Below are 20,886 nucleotides of genomic sequence, written 5' to 3'. Positions count from 1 at the left end.
GTCTGTGCCACTGCGTGACGAATGAGTGCAGGCGTTTCCGCTGCTTTCAGAGCGTTTCCGCTGCTGATTGTACAAACTGAATTACCTTTTATTACCGCCCTTTTCATCAAAACTGGAGACGAACCTCTAAACAGAATAAGTATTTCAGCTAGACTTTCAGTGATCCTAGAGCTTCTTCAATCTTCTGTTAAATCTCCCTTCACCAAATGCTGTTATTAATCCTGTGCCACCAAAGATGAAATGAGAGTTTCTTTGTATAAATACTCCATAGCCTACTTTCCCATTTTGGCCCGCTGCTCTCTCTGAATTCCCATTATACTGTTGCTACAATGATAAGAGATGAGCCTCCAGCAGCTCCACCCAGTTTACTTGTATTGTATATCAAAGTCTTGGCATTTGCAAACATGTGGCTTCATGCATCATGTTGGATTATTATATTGGATTCTTTTGCCAGCTTGTTTAGTAAAGATTGATCAGACACTCGAGCGCAGCTTGCACCTGATAAATAAACAGCCATTATGTTAATTTGCTTCATTATGCAAAAAGGGGACATACGCATTGGAGAATATAGATTAATTGTTGGATGTTCTACATGTTTCTTGAGTGAAGCTCTGACTTGAGGCACAGCGAAGCCTTATGATATGCACACTTGGTTTGTTTTTACAGAATTCTAATCACCATTCTTGTGAAAATGTTTTAGCTTGGTATGTAAAAGCTATTAAAAAGATCGCATATTTTATATCATCTTTAGCAGCTTTGATAAGTGTGCAGTGATAATTATCAGTGCACAGTTCATCGCCACATTCCTTTTGTGTATGTATCCTGTTAATGTCACCTTCCGCCTACTCGCTTTTTTTCCCTGAACTCAATGCCATCAAATGAAAGTGCTTCTTTTTTCTTTTTTTTCATCTTTGAAAAGAGGCAAACCTCCACATCCAACTCTCTGGATTCAGAACTGTTGGCGGATGACTGAAGGTTGCAGCAGCTGCAGTTTCTCCCATAGAAATAATAAATGGTCATATTCTGCACGCATGGGTGAACGGATTAATCAGCAAAGGTGTTGCTTTGTTTGAAATGCCACCATTAACCACAGAGGCTTAATGAGTGGAAGAGGGAAAGGTCATTGGCGTAGGGAGCTGTGGGGAGAGGATGCACCATTTGTTGTTATTTATTACAGTGAATCAACCCATCAACTGGACTTGTGGTTCACTCAAAGTTAATTCCTTTAGGACTTTTTAAACATAGCCAAGTTGAAATGATAGTGGTTTTCTATGTTTGGAGACATTCATCTTGCACATTGGACCTTTAACTCCCCACGGTCAACATTTAAATAGCACAATTATTAAAGCGTCTGTTAAAGATCCTTCATTATGGTGTTTCCGGCATTGGTGCAGCCATTGTTTTTTGACTATTTCTACTCAAAGAGCTTCACTCTGCTGGCTTATTGACACTGGCTGCATGCCTGAGGGACAGTATATTGAAAGGAAACAGGATTTATGCTACTTAAAGGGGCCACCATTCCTGCTTCACTGTAGCATTTTAATAGCGCTGGTGAGTCTGAGATGTTACTGCCCAAAGACTGAATTCTCTCTTTTCGTCAAGTGGAGCAAATAGGCTGAGATGACTGTTTGTTCTTGCTATTGCGAAAGTACCGCTTATGAGCAGTGAACGGTGCCCTCGCTGTGCATTTCTTCACTTTGCTTTTACCTATTTTTCTTTTCCATCTTTCAATCATCAGATTGGTCTACTCATTCTTGTTGGCAATCACATTGCCAATCATCTTCCTTCAGCATAAGGTGTACAGATGGTCCCCCCCCAGGTCCCGGCATGAAAAACTGCTGATTTGAGGGGAACGTCATGCTTAATTAATAGCAGCCATAAATGTGAGAGCTTTCCATGCTGAGACTGATATATGCCACCATTTGCCTCCTTAGCCAGCAGGGATATTCGCCCCTGCACATCCAGAGTGTTCTGGAAATTCCGACACAACCTGCTCAAACACAGGATTAGGTTGTGATATTCCAGCGAGGACAGCCTCGCTTTTCATGTGGCGGTACCTTAATCCTTCCCCACTGGGACTGCAGTTCAGGCCTACTCAGACACCCCGATGGAAATGGATTCTAATGATATTAAGGGTGAACACGAGGAAAACGGGAGATGAAGGGCATGAAGGCAGAACACGGCACAGAAATGTTGAAGAGTTCCATTCTGAGGTGAAGGTGTTGTTTGTGAACATCATAAACAGCAGTGCTGAAGGTTCTGCGCAACCGTGTAAACCAAGCACCCTGCCTATCTAGCTGCATCGCCACTCCAGGATAATATCCCCTTCTCCTGCTGAGAGGAAATGAGTCCTGCCATACAGTCGTAGATATAAATAGGGCACGGTTTTATTTCACTCTCATAAACATGCAGATTGATTAGGGTCATTTTCCGCAAGCCTGCCTGCATCCAACCAAGCCTTTCCCTCCATTAGTGATGAAAACCTAGATTTATTGCCACGTCTGTCTCTTCCAGACCATAATTCACTGGTCCAGTGGCTGGATGTTTTAATGTAGATGAGAGTGCGGAATAAGGTAATATTAAGGTCCTGCATCGCTGTGTTTGCAGGAACGCATACAGGTTGCCAACGGAGCCTTGTCAATCAGTCGTTTAACCCTGTCCGACACGGGAATGTACCAGTGTGTGGCGGGGAATAAGCACGGTGAAGCGTATTCCAACGCAGAGCTGCGAGTCATAGGTAAGACCCTGCCAATGTGTGTGTTGCCCATGCTGTTTTGGAATGTAATGCATGCATAAAGTGTGTGTGTTGGCAGTTGTAGAAGTCATTTGTGTATGTTCACGCCTCTGTTCAACACTGCCAGATGACCTCCGGCCTCTGTCTTATTTGCCTCTAATTGGAAAGCATTAATTAGAAGACGGATGCATGAGGCTGACAGTGATGTATGCCAAGGCAGCTTTGCTCACTAGCCTCACCCATCTGCCTTGTCATGACTGTCACTCTCCAGCTCTTTACTGGCAGCAGTTCTCATTCACTATTCATCCCCCAACTTGTCTCATCTTGATGATACTGCTGATGGATATCAGCCTCCACAGACCAAGACTTATAGAACAAATTCAAGAGTAAAGGATGCCAAATGGGGACAAAACCTAACACTTGTGGAGCTGAAAATGGAGCTTAAGTAATTCATGTCCAACAGTTTTACAGAAATAATGAGATCTGAGATAACCGTAATACCACGACTTATCAGCCATGTTTTTCTAACTGTGCAAACATTTCTGGCTTTAACATTCAGCTCTTTTCTCAGCTGTTGCTCCAGACTTCTCTCAAAATCAACTAAAGAGCCAGACGCTGGTGAAGGCGGGAGGGGACGCACTAATCGAGTGCAAGCCCAAGATGTCTCCTTGGGGTGTGGTGTCATGGCGGAAGGGCAGCGACCCACTCAGAGAAAGCAACAGGTAACGCTAATGTTACACGTTTTGTCCTTGATCCAATGATGGGGTGTGCTGCCTCTGCCATCCAGTGTCCATGCGATGGACATTTCTTTTGTTTGTGACCTCTGTGGTGTCGCCAAACTGTGGCAATGAATGGAAAATGCATTGAGACTGGCCAGAAAACTGGCTTGTTTGACTGGCCCTTTTACCTGGCTTCACAAATCTTCATGTCTTCATCTTCAGATGCAAAGGAAAACATTCCTACTTTTGTATGTTCCTGTGTTTATCATTGTTACAGTTACAGAAAACCTTTAAAAGCTGCCGTTAAAAAACTTTACCGCGGCATGTCCCTGGAGAAACTTTAGGGAGCACTAACAGACATGCTGACGGAGCAGTGGTTAATGGGGTTTGGCTTCTTTATCTCCAGATCTGTAGAGGTGGCCGCTGACTGAGAAAATTCAAAAGAGCTAATCGAGTATTTTTCACCTCTATTTATCACCTCAGGAATGAATAACTTACCAAAAAATCCAGTTGTTCGCGCGGGGCTTGTTTTCTTCTCACGTGTCCTTTTGAAATGATCTTAGCATGGCGCCATGTTTGACCTCGGAGTGGACCCCACTTGATGAATTGCATTTGCACATCGGTCGGAATGAAGTAAGAAGTCTTGCCTGGCCGTCTCCGTGCAGATAGGGGTCATCCATCGGGTGTCACCATTCTAGCATGACTCTGCTCGGGGCTTATGTGCACGGTGACCTGCCAACCTTTGCATATATACAAAACTCTGTTGTTGCTTGTCAAACAAAGTGCCTGGAATTTGCATAGTGGACTCGCTGCTGCTGCCCTTCACCTGCCCCGGGCCATCTCCATCACCCTCGTCACCCAAAATAGCATGTTGGCTATTTGGGTAAAAGTTTACAGACTGCCACATTAAATCAGCACAATATAATGAAGAGTTTACCTGAGAGCCTTGTTGCAGCTTCTTCAATCGCATCTGGTTGAATCACTCATGCTGTTTGATGGTGCAGAACAGTGGTTAAAAGAGGTTTCTGGAGTGAATGCGGTTTTGATTAAGCTCCCGTTGTTGGTTCATTTAGGCGTCTGTGGCAGAGATCGCAGGTGTGAATTGTGATCCTGAACCATATAAAACAACCTGCAGATGAGGAGCTTAAGCTGCTTATGTTATTTCTACCGTGCCCGTAAATAACAACCATCTCTCTGTCCTTTCTTCCAATCTCTGGCTAATCTACACAGCAGCCCCAAATATTTGCTTTATATTAAAGTTTAAGCTGCCAAAAATAGCAAAAGATAAGCAAGAATCAAGAGAAATACTTGAGCTTTGGCATTTTTAAAGATAATACAGGCTGCTGAGTTTGTCGAAAGAACATAATGAAACAACTTAGTTGTCAGTTTGTATTTTTCAGAAATATTTCTATTATATAATAAATGAAAACAATTATTTTGGCTGAATATACATCAGTTAATTGGCTCAAATAATGAAGGATGAAGCACAATTAAAATATAAATGTGTGCTCCTTCTATCGTCTCTCATGTCTCTGATCTACAATATAGGTCCACGTGTCCTATGCCGCACCAAGGCCTAGAAAGGCACCTGTTATTGTATTTATTAGCGGCCTTGTCTTTCAAATAGCTTCCATGTAATAGCCGTCCTGCATGTCGGTCGACCACAGCATTCAATCCTTCGCTTGTTGTGAAAATCAAAATCAAAAGCCTTCACAGATGTGAGCCAGAGACGCGCTTGGGTGAGCAGCAAATAATGAGACAACCAGCATGCTGCTCTTCCACATTACCTGTCTGATGAGCGCAGAAGCAACGTTTCGTGCTTGTCAACTTCTTTTTTTGTTTGTTTTTTGTAAAGTAAATGTGATTGTCTGGATGTTCAATCTGTGTGTGTGTGTGTGTGTGTGTGTGTGTGTGTGTGTGTGTGTGTGTGTGTGTGTGTGTGTGTGTGTGAGAGTGTGTGTGTGTGTGTGTGTGTGTGTGTGTGTGTGAGAAGATTAATTGCCTTAATTGCATTAAGACTTTGGTGGAAAGTGAACCGGTGTCACCAGCTGGGTAATCCATCTTCATAGCTGCAGCCCCATTTTTTATTCTTTTTTTTCTACAGAGCACCACTAGCAGGGTTGGGAGGGTCCTTATCTACCCTAGACAAGCCTGCAGGGACAAGGTTTAGATGACATCAGCTGAAACAAAGCAGCTGAGAGCGCAGAGCAAGTCTTGCTGATGAGTGTAAGCGGGCTGCGCCAGCCACGGAACAACACGCCACCTCCATCCGTAGGTGGCCGCAAGACATCGAGTTTGTTAGTCAACTCATTAGAGCAGACGCACTCAATCAGCTGTCCTGTCGTGTGTCGCCCCAGGATGTTCTGTTCCCGATAACTGCCTCCTGCCTTTATTAATATCTTACTTTTCTGCGCTGCCAGACATGCAGATATTCACTCCTGAAATTTCAGCCTTTCCAAAAGCGTTTTTATCAGCAGAGGGTAGCGCTAAAGCGCTCTGGGTGTGGCAGGAACAAATCCCCCCCCCCCTCCCTTCTGTTGGAGGCGCTCTCATGCTGCAGCGTGTTCCAGCTTAAACATGTGACCTTGTGCACATGGGGCTTTTAAGCTCCGGTCCCCACTTATCCTCCTCTTTAGGACACGGTCAGATATGAATCATGTTCTCTGTAGCTCTGACAATGTCAAGCAAAATCAGCCGGGGCAGTTTGCTGCAGATACTTTGTTTTTAATAGTATATTTTTCACTGTAGGTCTGCAGATGTCCCGAGGAGGCAGCTCATGCTCCTTTATGGATATTAATCACTGGAGAGTTTGGTACCCTAAGAAAAAAACCACTCACCTGTAGGTGCACAAGAGAGGAAAACTTAAATGTATTTACTGTCTTAAATGAGCAGGTGTTGTAAATAGGATGCAGATCTTGTTTCGGTAGTCAAACATCTTCTGATGTTTGATGACATTAAATTAGAACCTTATGTGTTCAAGCTTTTTTTCCCCCATTTAACGGTAATATAATTCCATTTCTCCATCAGCGTCAAGGCAAACATATTTGCGGAGCGGCTCAGATCGCTGCTGCAGCAGCGTGCTGTTGGGAGTGTAACCGTTTGAGTGACACCTTTGAACAAGGTTAGTACAGGAACCTTGTTGCCAAGGTAACATCTCTTCAAAGTTTCATCAGCTCCATCTTGCACAAGATTAGTGGTTTCACACAGCTAAAGACGTGCAGTCCTACAGCAGAGACACAAGAGGATGGGAGCCCGAGATCGTATAGTTTCAAGGAGCGTTTTATACATCACATAACTTTTTATTCCTGGAACAGTGCAGAATCTCTCCAGTGTTACCAGTAAAGTAGCACTGGATAGTTTAAAGTTTAAATTCACTGAATCAAATTTACAATAAAACATTCAGTTCCGCTGAAATGGTCTCGGTCTTAACAGCTCGGTTGGCCAGTGGTCAAAAATAGTTTCAAATGGTAGCTTTGCTTGCAGCACGACAAAGCTGAAGCACTATCTTGCTGGGAAACAGCCCCTCCTCTGTGGTTCAAAGCATCTAAATCAACATTCACGCTGCGCTGATATAAAAAAAAAGATCCGTCACACATTTTAAATAAATGAAATGAAGCTGCTATTTGACAGGGAAGCGGCAGACAAAGGACACCGGGGATGTTTTCAGTCGAGTGGCCAGATGGCTCAAATGTTGTGCATCGCTGGACAGTGAAAAAGTGTGTGTGTGTGTGTGTGTGCGTGTGTGTGTGTGTGTGTGTGTGTGTGTGTGTGTGTGTGTGTGTGTGTGTGTGTGTGTGTGTGTGTGTGTGTGTGTGTGTCCAGGGTGGGATGGACCTGTGCGCTCTTCTTCCTTTTCAACAGTCAACAACCCCTTATTTATACAGTATTTCTCTCATTTTTAAACCTAAAAAACCATTTGATTCCTGATACGAGCCTAGATGATCCATTGTTGTTTCAGCTGTTTTCTCACATGTTGCATATCAAACGATGTCAAACGTGGTTTATTTGCTGTGGACAAAAGCGTCTCGTTCCGCGTCGAGCAGCTTGAGATAAGTGGATCACGTGTTTCTCTGAAAACAAGCTGCTTGGAAAGTGGCCTAAATGCGAGCCATCTTTCTCCCCCATATTTCCTTTTTTTAGGACTTAAAAAAAATCAAGCACATATAGGCAGACTTTTAATCCGGCTTTTTGACTTTTGCCAAGGTATAACACGAGTTGAAGAGCACGGGGGGACACGAATCAGTGCTCCTGTGAAATTACTAGTGCGAGATGCTCCGTGACTCATTTTCTGCCTGGGGCCTTGTGGAAATGATCTGCTTGCTGTGTTTAAAGCTTCAAATGCTGTAGGTACAAACTCTAAAGGACAGGTTTTTGAGCGGCTCGCTGATTTAAAGTGAGCGACACCGGAGGCCGTCTCTATGTGGTCTGGATGCTGGTTAGTCTGATAGCATGAGCAAAACAACACGAGAGATTGGCCCGGTTCCATCTGCAGCCGTTCCCACTGTGGATCTTACATGGCTGCGACACTGGCAGGGTAAATACGGGTGGCTGTCACCTGAAAGAAGAGATCTCTTGCAGAGTGATCTGCATTTATGGTCAATCTGCTCTGGCAGGCTCTCTGCAGAAAGCCTCAGAGTCAGGAGAACGCCCAACCCTGCTGGAGGAGCCAGAGCAGCACATTTGACATTCCTTTATTGCATATCTCCTTCCCGTTCAGTAGTGCTTTTGCTGCCTTCAGAAAACTTTCTAAAAGGGTTCCGTCAAATGTCCCTGAGTTTGACTATGGGAAGGGCTGATAAGCCCCTGCAGGTACAGGTGTGTTAATAAAGATGGTAATTAAATGATTCCTGGTCTGCTTTCGCTCAGACCCATCCTGCATGCTGTTAAAGCTATTAAAAACATTGTTTACATTGTTTAAATGTCACTTCACATTTTCCTCACCAGATCTCTAATTTCCTCATTTGGCTCTAATTGAACATCTGCTGGTGAAGTGGAGTTTTAACTCTGTGGAGGATAGTTGTGCCCAAGATGAACACTGAAAGGCTGTGTGCCCAGAAAGACCTCACTCATTGCTTTACCTACTGAAAATAGGCTACAGTCTGGACAGCTAACTGCCTCTTTTCATTTGGATTTGGCCTGCACCTCTCCATCCAGGCTGTGGGCCACATGAGAGGTGCACGGGTGCTCTCTCTCCTGAGAATGGGAGCAAGCCAGAGATTAACGCTTTGCTGATCCTGCAGACAACGTCCGATCCTGTTCAGTGGCGCTTGCTAGCAAACACATCCACATAGCAGATTAAATGTTTTATTTATCCAAACACGTCTCAGAGCTAGGGCTGCTCAGGAGGCAGAAATAATCTCGGTTGAACCTCAATCTTCATCCATTTCTGTAGAAGGGCGGACAGCAAATGTTGAGCTTCGTTAGCTGGAAAAGCAAGGATGTTATTGGACGTGCAGTTTATAACAGAGCATCTAAATATGTTCAATTATATTTTGATACCGAGACGCAAGTTTGAAATCCAACGGTATGTTTAGAAGAGCCGTGGTGAAGGTCACTCAGCTTCAGTGACAGATGAATATTCCAGTATTTATCCGTTTGTGTTGCACATGGCTGTGCTGGGCTAGTAGCAGCGGGTTAACATGATAATTATGATAATTATAGTCAACGCTGTAGGATACATGGGCCTTTAGAGGTATAGTGGCACCACGCTTACTTTGCCACATGATGTCATAAACACTAGTTAATTTTTTTATTGATGTTTTTATTGATATCCCCTTTAAACAGTAGCTAGTTTTCAAATGTCACATCCAACATGGAGAAAGGTCAGAAAAACAGCACACTTGCAGGCAAGTATGAATAATTTGAGCATAAATGGCAGCCACTGCAGACTACCACACAGATGACTACGGTAAATATCTCAACGATATTTTAGAGACTGCTTTTTCCTCCTTTTTTTCTGGAGCTCACTTCACCACCGGCTGTATCAGTCACCTCTGCGGCTGCACATGAGCCGGTTTGATTTGTTCCTCTCAGAAGGAACCTCTGGATTTGATAAGCACGTAACCTTAATGCACAGTCTTGGGTTACTGGTGTTAGCAGGTTCCTGCCAACGATCAATCTGAATCCTTTGATTCTGGGGTCTAATTGTGCAGAAATTTTCAACGTCGCTGTCGTTTCTCCACATGCACTAATGTTGGCACTTAAAGCTGCCAAAGCAACTGCCCCCAACAGTTACAGCAGATTTTTAGAACCAGGTCCATGTTTCAGATTTACTAGATTTGCCGTGCTGCTGGTGCTTGTAGGTCCATTCAAAATGGTGCAAAGAAGGATGAGGTTGGATTTGGATTCAAGACAGAAAAATAGCTTCTCAAACTGCCGAGTGAATTTAGTCAAATAAATACTAACGGAATTCTGAGATGTCTGCAGAGATTAGGTCAAAACGCTCTTCACCCATCTGCATCCCAAGCTCTGCTCACCAGGATTATTTTTATCTGCAAGACTTTGGCTGATATCATTTTTCAAAGCGAGGATGTGCCAGCGCAGCATGAGTAATCCATCTTGGCTCTTTTGACAATTTCCTGTGGAACATGTATGTGCTCCTTATTCCTGAAGGGAACCTCAGCACACAGGAGCAGACTAATATCTCTGTAAGGGGAAAGGACCAGGAGAGCAATTTGTGATTAAAGGAATCCTCTGGAAGTCCATACGCAGACTTCTCTGCAGCCCAGCCAGATAAACTCCCTCGCCTCACAATGCAATTACTGACACAATCACACCATGTTCCACAGGCGGGAATAAGGAGCTCTCACTCAACCGGCTTCATTAAGACACCTTCCTATAAAAAATTCAGTTTTACACAACATTTATTCTGAGGGGGTTCATTTGCACGGAGGTCTTTAGACAGTAGAAACTGTGTGAGAGAGAGAGAGAGAGAGAGAGGGAGTTAAAGAGAAAATGAGGTTTTCATTGTTTTTCATTAAAGCCATCGATAACACATTGACATTATTTTCATGCCTGGGGAGGCCGTCATGTAATCCTGGGCCCTTTTTCACTTTAATGTTGAAATGGGACTAGATAACGAAATGTGTTGCAAATTTAATTTACTTCATCTCAGCATTATGAAAATTCTAGCTCAACTTTTCCTCTGGGGAAAAAAAAGAGCGGTGACTTCGTGGAGCTTTCGGCGTCCTGACACCAGCGTGTGCTTCCTCTCTGACTGGGAGAACAACAGAAGCAGGCAGCACAACTGTTCATTTCAGAGAGCAAAAGATTAAAACTTGCCTCATGGAGCGTTGGCATCACTGTCCCCTCCCAGTGGTTTTATTTTTTATTTTTTTTTGGAAGTTCTTTTGTTTAAAGCAATTTTGCCAAAGTGGCGTGAACACTAACTAGCGCTCTGGAGAAACATGTCAATACACAGGACAGTCAAAGGGAAAATTCCACCTATCGCTTGCAACTATTGTTAAAGTAGCAAAAAAGAAGGAAAGAAAACATCACGTTGCCCAGCAGGAGGTGTCTTTGTTAAGACTGGGAGAAAGGGTCTTTGTTCTGTCGGTGGTGCTGACGGACCTGCTCTGTCTGCTAGCAAGAACTTCTTGCAGCAGCATCTGCAAAGGTTTTTGCTGTATTTATATTGAACTTTGATTGATTCTCCTCTGTCTGATGGGCCTTTTCACCAGATTGATTGCAACCGTTAGCTAGTTGCAGTGATTTTATATAAACAAGAGACTGGCAGAGTAAACTTTCGTCGAGCTCCCACATCATTTCTAACACTCCTGGGATGATTAACGGTAATTCTTTTTTGTGGTTGTTGTTTTTGGCCACCAGACATTTTTCATCATGCCATCACACAATATCTGGCATATTTAGAGTACAACCCCAGCTCTTACCATATTTCTTAGGCATACTAAGTGTCAGATGTTGTGCACGGCTCGGCAAACCCATCCTGAAGCCCTATAAATATTCCAAATATTAAATCGATGGCATTCCCGATGTGCATGATTTGACACAATGGTTGTTAGTTTGAACAACTTGCACATTTGCATGAGGCGGCAGCCACATGCACGATGTTATGATGAGCATGTGAAGCTTGGTGCCACGACAGCTGTGACAAATATGCCTGCGGTTCTCCAGTCGTAAGGCTTTAAATGTGGGTTTTTTTTGGTAACGTTCTGAAGCAGAATTATAGAAATGAGGGAAATGATAGTGGGCCTCTGAATCAGTCTGCATTTATACCCTATTACATTATATAAATATTAATAATAATCAGGGTGTACAAACAGATTTAAGGCCTAATCAGCTTGCTAAACTTTTCCAATTATCTTCTTGCTTCACCGACTCTCTAACTAATCACACTGTGATGGTGTTGTGACACTTTGCTTTTATTCGGTGTGATTTGTCATGAAAGTCGAAATGTTGGTTTCCTGTGTGCAAATTTGCACAATGTCTTTGTGGAAGACAACTGTTTGGGCTGTTAAGGTATATTTAACTTGAGAAGGAAGCTCATCATAGCACCTTAGAAGTTTGGCTGAAGTCCATCTAGCAGTGGAGGCTTCCTGTCCCAGGCTCGTGCCACACAGCTGGGCTTGTTTATGCCGTCGATGGGGCTGTTTCTCTTCAGCCCCGCTCACTGTGGGAACTGGGGAGGCAGCCTCTCAATTTATCACAAGCGGTCCCTCCCCTCAGAGCTCTTGGGGGGTTTTCTAGCAGTCAAGAGCATAGATCAACACCTGAAGTCGGGTCCCACCCCTTTGTCCCAGCTGACGGGATATCATGACCTCACCTTTTTCTCCGCTCACTTGCAGCATTACAATCGCTCGCCTCCAGCACTGTTAGCAACACTGGCATTTTGATACAATTATGATTAGAAACATCACCTGCAGGTAGGTCGCTGGTGGTCAATGCGGGTTGGAAATAGTAACACAGACCAAACTCGCCTTATCTGTGAGCTCACTGTGGTAGCCAACACATCCCCCGCAATCATCTTTTCCACACTTCCCTTTATTGACTGGCAGCCGGGAGCGCACGGCTGCTGTAGCGGCGAGCCGAGCAAACTGCACATCCACTGAGGCGGTGATCTCCACGCCGTGATTGTGTGTAGGAGGGCTGTGCAGAGACTAATTACATGGTGAAATCAGCGTAAGCTTGTGATGATCACTCTTCCTGGGGTCTCACGGCTGAGCAATTCCACTGATAGAATCTTAACCCCGACTTTTCACAAGCCTGTTTTATTTACCCTGTTTATTAAGAACAGACGGACACGGAGCCACCCAGCAGTCTCGCTACCAATCGGCTGTGGCATCTTGGAGTCGCTAAGTATTCATGAAGAGTCACTTTAAACCTCTCAAATCACAATCTAATCTGTGATTAGGCGCATTGTTTGCCAGCTGAATTTTCATGAGTGCCCTTCTGTTCTTCGAAGGTATTAGCTCATCCAGACGCCCGACTTCATTTTACTATCTGAAGTTCCCGCTGTTACCGTTGGGAACTCGCTGTGCATTCAAGGGCCACGCAGTACTCCACGGCGCTTTTTTCTGTGACTCCTCCGCATAGTGACAGTTTCCTCTGAAGATGTAGATTTTATCAAACAGATCAAAGGCAAAAATATGTCTGAATGAAACATCAAAACAAGGCTTTCAAGTGCCTTTTTGGTTGCACGGAGGCATCGTCTGCATCTGCTAACAGCTTCTCAAAGAGAATCTGAGGAAATAACAAAAACAGGCTTTTACTTCACACCGAGCTCTTCGCTGAGATTTCCATTTCAATGTGGCCGTGATGGCTGCTCCGCGACTGATCTTATTTGTCTCTTTCATCCTGCCCTGTAGCAGGGAGCACCAGCACTGTACAGTCCCGGTCTTCAGAGGCTCGATCGTGTCCAAAATACACACCTGGTTTTTTGGGGGAGGGCGCACTAGTGCATTTGGCCATCGGAGCCTTGTTCAAAATAGTCACCTTCTTTCTGGGGGGATTATTGCTGTGTCCATTAAACCCGTGTAAGACCGGGATGAGAAGGAAGGCACTTGTGTTCATCTCGCACGTGAATTATTAATAGCGGCTCCTTTGCCGGCCTCTCTCGGGATGGAGGTGGGAAGTGTCTCCTCACATAATGGGCACATCGCGCAGACATGTTGTCTGAGCTTCCACAGCGATGAGGGGAGGCGGGAGCAAAACTGTAACACGCTAATAGTAAGTTTCATCACTTATTCACTCTGCCTTACGACGACTCGCCGCTGTTGACCTCCTGTGCCTCGTGTTCCATTAATTCCAGAGTATAATGTGGAACTATTGTGCAGACCTGCTCCTCCTCTCTCTCTCTTTTAATGGCGATAAAGCCATACTTCTCCCAGGTTCACCTTCAACCACTGTAAGCAGCCAATGGCTACTAAACAGTATTGGCTCAACAATGGTGCCACCAAGGGTTTGAAGCTCCATTATACTCCTGCGCAGCAACACTTGTTTGCATTCTGCAGCAGCCCCCAAATGCATGGTTCACGTCCTGTGAAGTCCTGAGATGCTGTTGCGTCCCTGGCGACAGAATGATGTGAGAGCCCGATGCACTTGGATAGACTGTAGTCTGCTGCGAGTCAGCGCCAGTGAAATTCAAATGGGTCAGTGCCTGTTCTAGTTAAAGGAACATGCTTTTTTTTTAGTTTGGCTGATTGAAAAGAGGCCACGAGAGTTCAGACGCTTTGTCTTTTCCTCAAAAAACATTTGTCAGCCAAACCTTGCACAGAGCACGAGCTGCATCCTTCTCTTGAAATGTTCAGCCTTTTAAATATGCTGAGCCCGCTCAGACTCGTGGGTAGTGATAGGAATGGGGCGTAATCTGCCGTCTCACACCCTCATGCACCTCCTGTAACTGTTGGGAATGCTTGGCAGCATTTTCATTTTATTTTTTTAATCTATCCTGATATAAAGCAGGGCGACCCAGCAGTGGCGTGTGGTTTTAGCTGGCGCTCTCAACTGTCTTCTCGCTTTCTTATCACCCCCTCAGCACTTGAAAGAGGCCCACTGAAGCTTCATCACCTCATCATAACGGGTGTAAAATATAGAAACAAGATAAAGAAAGCACTCATCCCTCCGATTGATGGACAGCAAAACCGGGTGGTTGTCCTCGTGTAAAAAGTGAACTAACAGCAACCAAATAATTAGAACTTGGGATAATACATAGGTTGCCATGGTGATTTTATTTGCAGAGAGAACGGTCCACGTGGTCAATCATGCAATCCTGCACCATTTTAGCTGTCATTCTTATAAACAATTTTATCATAGCTTTTATTTTAAGATAAAAAGAAATTCACTCTTACCTCAACAGGACAAAAATGGCATTAAATGTTTTTAAATTAATTAGGCTTGATTTGATGAGTTTGAGGTTTGTTCTATCTTTGACTCTCCCAAATACCTTGTTTTCAAGGACACAATTTCCATAAAGCTTGTTATGAAGGAAATGTCAAGTTATGTTAAAGACTTTTGACCTTTTTTGAAGCAGTGGGGCTATTGTTTAAAGGGCATGGAGCCACTGTTGCCCCAGATAACTCCTACAGAATCCATCCTGCAGAAAATACATCTGTTTTTCACAGCATTGTTCCCTGGTGCTAAACTCAATCGGAGATCCTGAGAAATGTTTTGTGTTGGTTACTTTTGTCAAATATTTCCACCAGTGGCATTTCCAGACAGGCTCGGAAAGCCATCAATGCTGAAATCAGAACATTTTTGGCCGATGCGAAAATGATCAGATGAGTTATTGTCCCTGATGTCTTTTGATTGCTGCAGGATCTCCATTCTGGCCAACGGCAGCCTTCGGATTTGGAATGCAACGAAATCTGATGCTGGTCTTTACACGTGCATTGCGAGGAACCAGTTTGGGGTGGCCAGCAGCACAGGAACCCTCTCAGTAAAAGGTATTTCATCTGAATTTGATGCATTTTAGGGCAATTTCCTTGCATTGCTATTCAAGTTTTGTTGCTGGAAAAAAAAAAGAAAACACTCATTTAAATAGAAGAATAATATTTGGAGCGGTAAGGTCCACACAGCCATCAGGCATGATTGCTACCTGACGGCACTTAGCAGCCCATCTGATCACCTGATCCCCTATTTTTATGGGTTGCTGTCTGTTCCTCTCAGCCTTGTGTCATCAGGAGGGCTGCTAAATGTTCCCAGAGTTCACGAAACACCCGTCACTTTAGCTGAGTTGACAGCAAAGGGCTGCAACAAAATGTCAGATAAAATTAGACTGACCCCAGCTGTGATCACCTTAAAATCCTCGTCAAACAAACCGAACTGGGGTTAGGGTGTGTGTGTGTGTGTGTGTGTGTGTGTGTGTGTGTGTGTGTGTGTGTGTGTGTGTGTGTGTGTGTGTGTGTGCATGTGTGTATGTATGTGTGTGTGTGTGTGTGTATATATACATACATACATACATACATACATACATACATACATACATACATACATACATAAACACACACACACACACACACACACACACACATACATACATACATACATACATACATACATACATACATACATACATACACATACACACATACACACACACACACACACGCACCTGTCTGCACTGTAAAATCACTCGTGTAAATCACCATCAGGGCATGTTCCTTTTTCTGCTGAATTATAAAAGACAGATTTCATATATAATGAATGCTTGAATGTCAGCAGCAGCCAAGGCTGTGGGTAGAGCTCAGGCTGCACCTCGCTGCTGATTTATGCTGACGCTTCACCTCTCTTTGGACTGATGACTACGCCTTCCTGCACAAAAACAGTGACCTTGTCACCTTTCAAGTAAAGAAACACCATTTACAACTTTTTTAATTTGATTTTTTTGACATGATCGTACTAATTGCTGCACAGTGCACATTGATATCAGGCATTGACGGGCTCTGCCTTTCAGCCCTGCGCTCTCTTTTATGAACAATTTGAAATGAAAATGGTACAGAAACCCATAACCAATCTGTGTCTGCGGACAAAACCTGCCGTTCTCACTATGCAGGTTTAGTTTGAAGACGTTTCTGCACATAACCTTGTACGTCTTCTCGCATCACTTCCAAAAAGAGAATGCGGGTTTTCCATGACGCCTTGTGCTTCCTGTCCATCAACATATGTAACAACAGTTTTCTGCAGCTGATTTACAAATATGATCTTGTGCCTCACTGTCTCAGTCAATATTGTTTGGAACATGGGATGAGGTAAATTACATCCACTATTTCGCTGAAGATTGGAAACACGGTTTAGTGAGATGGTAATTTAGGTTGCATGTGCTGCCGTGATGGGATATGGCAGCGGTTTGTTCAAATTGACTTTGGTGATATGAATGCTGAAAAATACCTGTCACGGCACATTCATCTCACCCTTCTGCGGCTAAGCCAGCTAGCAAACAGGAAGAGCAATCACAAGAGATGAGCCGTGTTAATGTCCCCATTAATACAACACTGGGGAGATATTAAAGATTAATTACACTGGATTATCAGGTTGCTCTCAGAAATGTGTTTTCACCGGAGGGAAGATATTGCCATTAGTGTTCCCTCCTCCAGTCAGGTGGTCAGTTAACTGAGGGTGTCAGGGCCTCAGCTCGTTGTGTCACATCATGTAGTTTTTTGAGATGTTGAAATAGAAATAAAATCAACTGTCACTTTTCTTTTAAAGATCAAGTGAATAAAGCAAACTGACTTTCTTGTTTTGTAAATTCTTACTCAAACTTCCTGCAAAACTTTTGGTTTATGTCCACCCTCTGCAAGTATGGGAAATAAAAGCTTTGTGTGACTCCTGACAGCCATGTAGAGAATAATGAGCAGCCATGCATCAGTGATCACCAGCAGGTTGCCACAGATGAGCCACTGCACAGCCTGGAACTCAAATGTGGGGTGACTTTTGCATGTTACGGGATCACATTTGTGTAGAAGACTATTTTTTTCATGGCTAATGTTTGTCCTTGAATGTCCTTTTACGTGTCGATTGGAAAATAAATTGAGTTCTAAAACTGAATATGTGAGTTCAGCCATACTGAAAATCAGCATTTTTCTTTAAATGTGGATTCACCATTTAGTGAATAATAGCTAGACCTTGGTGCATCGTTCACTGTCGGATTTTATGCCGTCTATTCACAAAAGACTTTCTTTGGCCGAGGATCCTTCCTCCTATAAGTTCGTGTTGGCCTTAAATGCACAGATCCCGGCTTCAAGGTTTTAAAAGAAGAGGGTGAATCTTTGTTCCTTTCAACACCCTCTTTTTGCATTATTCAGGCCCAGATTCTTCAGAGCGTCTGCACAGCTGTGTGTATAGCTGCAGAGCGTCAAAGGTTGGGAGGGATTCTCCACAGGCACCACTGCTGCTGTTTGTAGGAAAACTGGTAAAACTGGCCATGTGAGGAATTCCAGCATCCCTTGGAGAGGGACAGAGCGTTGTTTGGTAACTGTTGGCTCGTTCGGGTTTCTGCTCAGCCATCCATTATTGTTGCACAGCCTCTCTGAGTCTACTTACTGTGAGATAGTGTCAGTAAATCATCTGTTCTCAGTCCATCCTCACTCAGTTCCTTAACTTGGAAATGTGATCCCACCGTGCTAAAATGTCAGTTAGAAAAGGTGAATTTTCCATCTATTATTACACCATTAATGCCAATTACAAACAGGTTGTTCAAAATAATTCTTCATTTAAATTTGCAGGTCAGCGGGCATTCACTGCCTCCTGAGCTGCCACTCACTCCGTAACGGCTTGTTAATACACTTTCGTCCTGTTTCTGATTGACCCCACTAAGTGAACGAGGTTCTATACTCATTTACAGCGACACCAGGGCAATCTACAAGATAGAAATCAATCAAATTACACTCAAGAGTCCTGCGTGTGGTTGTGTAACCAACCTTGGTTGTCCATAATATGTCACAAATGATGACAGATGGTCCTAATAAGACAGCATATTCCCACCGGACGGCATGTGTAGGGAAGAGCCTCCGTTCGAAAATGAAAAAAAGACTTAAGACTTGTTTAGAGAGAACAACAGGACACAATTTCTATGTCAGAAGAAATTAGCCTTTTTGTGAACATATTTAAAAGCTTCTGCAAAACCGCTATTTTTGTGTGCTTTTATTCTTTAGCTTTTATGTCATAAAAGTCAGACTCTTTAAGGCTTTTATGTTCAGCCTCAAAAGCGACTCGCAGACCCACGGAGGCCTCCGCTGTGTTATTTCACATTTAGGTCGATACCATCGTTCACCATTTAGCCCTTGTAATAGAGGCCTGGGAGTCTCAGGCACACGCGTCCATTGTGTAACTGACAGCACCCTGCCCACCCCCCCCCCGCTGATAGCCTTCTGACATGATATCAGAAAAATAGATGAATCAGATCGTGAACACATGGTGGTGATAGTAGCTTTGGATGTGTTTGTGTGTGGGTGGGGGTGGGGCTGAATTGTATCGAATTCAATGTGGGCGAAGACTGCACTGCTGGCACTTTCCGTGCCTGTCAAGGGATCATTTGCCATGGTTAATTTAGTCTGTGTGCTCAGTGTGGCAATTTTAACCAAGTAATCACAGCACCCCCAAGAGGGAGACAGGTGCCATAAATGGGGAAGGCACACAATTGCCCCCTTTCCCATGTCCTTCTGCCCCAATCCTCCTGTCACAGCTTATGAGCAGATGGGGGACATTTACCCCGTCCCCGGTGATGTCGTGAGGCCTTGAAAACAAGTTTACCCCAGTTTGCTGTTTTTGTGGTAATTTGGGGCTGATTGGGGGAGAATTCTCTGCCAAACGCAGAGCTTGTCATGACAAAGTGACGCTTCACAAGACAGAGAAATGATGTGTGCTGAATCCTCTGTGGAACTGAGCTCAGGCTCAAACAAATGCTGGTTACTGTTGCTGCACAGGCTATTTTTTTGTAGGCTCCGTCCTATACACCCTTCTATTAACTGAGTCTGACATTTTCATAAAGATGATGGAAGAGCTTGTTCTTTACTATGATTCCCTGCTCTGCATTGTGATTCTGAGGAAGCAGGGCGTTTGAATAAACACCCGGAACATGAATCATGCACACAAATGGACTTTCATCAGCTGCTTTGAATTTTAGCACTTCCATTTAGGGATGACGGAGAACCGACACAAGCATGCGCCAACATTCAGGGATGTAATTGTTTGTTTCAGAGCCGACCATAATAACCACTCCGCCATCGACTCTGGACGTCACCGTGGGGGAGAGCATGGTCCTGCCATGTCAAGTGAGCCACGACCCGTCGCTGGAGCTCAAGTTCACCTGGTTCTTCAACGAGCAGCTCATCCACTTTGGGAGTCATGGAGGATTTTTTGAGAAAGTGGGAGGTGTAAGTACATAATTCCCAAAGTCTGTTGGAGGTCTCAGATTGTGGTTGTTGCCACAGTGTGTGTTCTGTTTTCAAACCCTTTGGTGTGAGGAGGAGGAACACTGTTGGAGACCTCCAGCAAACTGCCAGGCTGATCAGTTGGCATATAAAGGAATAAACTCACACATACACATCCATCCAACGTCCAAAAAATGTTCTCACTTGGCTGGTAGGCTGCGGATTACAAGAACACACACAGCACCTACACAACTCAGAGCAATTCTCACCATATCGCCATCTGTATCACATGGCACGGTTGTGGAGTGGTTCGGTAATGGTCTGGGGAGACACAGAGGTTCACATTAAGCCCCCCTATTCCAGACAACAGTGTATTTTCTCAGAAGCTCCCAGCAGCTATCAGATCCCGTCTGGTTGTAGCCCAGATTCCCTGGACGATGCTGAGGTGGCACTTTCTGGTTGATGAAGCCATTGATGACTTACTCCCTCATTTCTAAGTTAAGTCCCACTGAGCTCCTGGGCTTAAGGATGTTGGTGTTGGGATGTCAGCATATGCATCTGCGTTAGCAGGATCAGATCCGCTGAGTCAAACGTTCCATTTAAAGGATGGAATTGTCAAGCGCTGATGTGTGAAGTGTGAAGAAATACGTACAATATATAATTAGTATAGTATACTTATAGTACAGTTAGCAGGCAGAAGTTGATAGCAAGTTCTTTCTCCGAGATTTAGGAGTATAATCTTGAACAAAGCATATATTGCCAATAAACTGCTCTAGTGTAAATTTCTGGAACTCAATTTAAATAACTACAAATACTAGAAAATACGTGACTTCTAACAGCAGCGGTGTTCATATAAAAAATGCAAAACATGTTGGCCAAGCTTTTGCATTACAGAGACCTGATAAATCATTAGATAAATAAGCTTACAAAAGAACAATCATTTTACTAGTGTAACTGGGCTCTGGAGCACCGAGGACATTTGTCAACCCCTTCAGAGGCCTCAGTGAACAAAGGTCAAGAGGTGACTGGGAAGATTCATTGGTCCATCAATATTAAAAGCTCCTCTTCTTTCAGCAGGGTCATAATAAATTCAGCCGCAGTGCAGGGG

The 20,886-nt window shown here is 44.0% G+C and overlaps 1 protein-coding gene across 3 annotated transcripts in view; it reads left to right on the top strand.

The window, feature by feature from the left end:
- cntn4 (contactin 4) overlaps positions 1-20,886 on the top strand; it is a 102,526-nt gene that overhangs the window by 73,444 nt on the left and 8,196 nt on the right. For all 3 annotated transcript variants that reach the window (XM_029827151.1, XM_029827152.1, XM_029827150.1), the window contains 4 exons: positions 2,608-2,737; positions 3,306-3,456; positions 15,226-15,353; positions 19,606-19,781. In XM_029827151.1, coding sequence (XP_029683011.1) covers positions 2,608-2,737; positions 3,306-3,456; positions 15,226-15,353; positions 19,606-19,781 — 585 coding nt within the window. The remainder of the gene's footprint in view (positions 1-2,607; positions 2,738-3,305; positions 3,457-15,225; positions 15,354-19,605; positions 19,782-20,886) is intronic.

Source organism: Takifugu rubripes, chromosome 19 (genome assembly GCF_901000725.2).
Source record: "Takifugu rubripes chromosome 19, fTakRub1.2, whole genome shotgun sequence".
Taxonomy (NCBI): domain Eukaryota; kingdom Metazoa; phylum Chordata; class Actinopteri; order Tetraodontiformes; family Tetraodontidae; genus Takifugu; species Takifugu rubripes.
The sequence above is the reverse complement of the archived record's forward strand: the minus strand, read 5'-3'. Positions and strand labels throughout refer to the sequence as shown.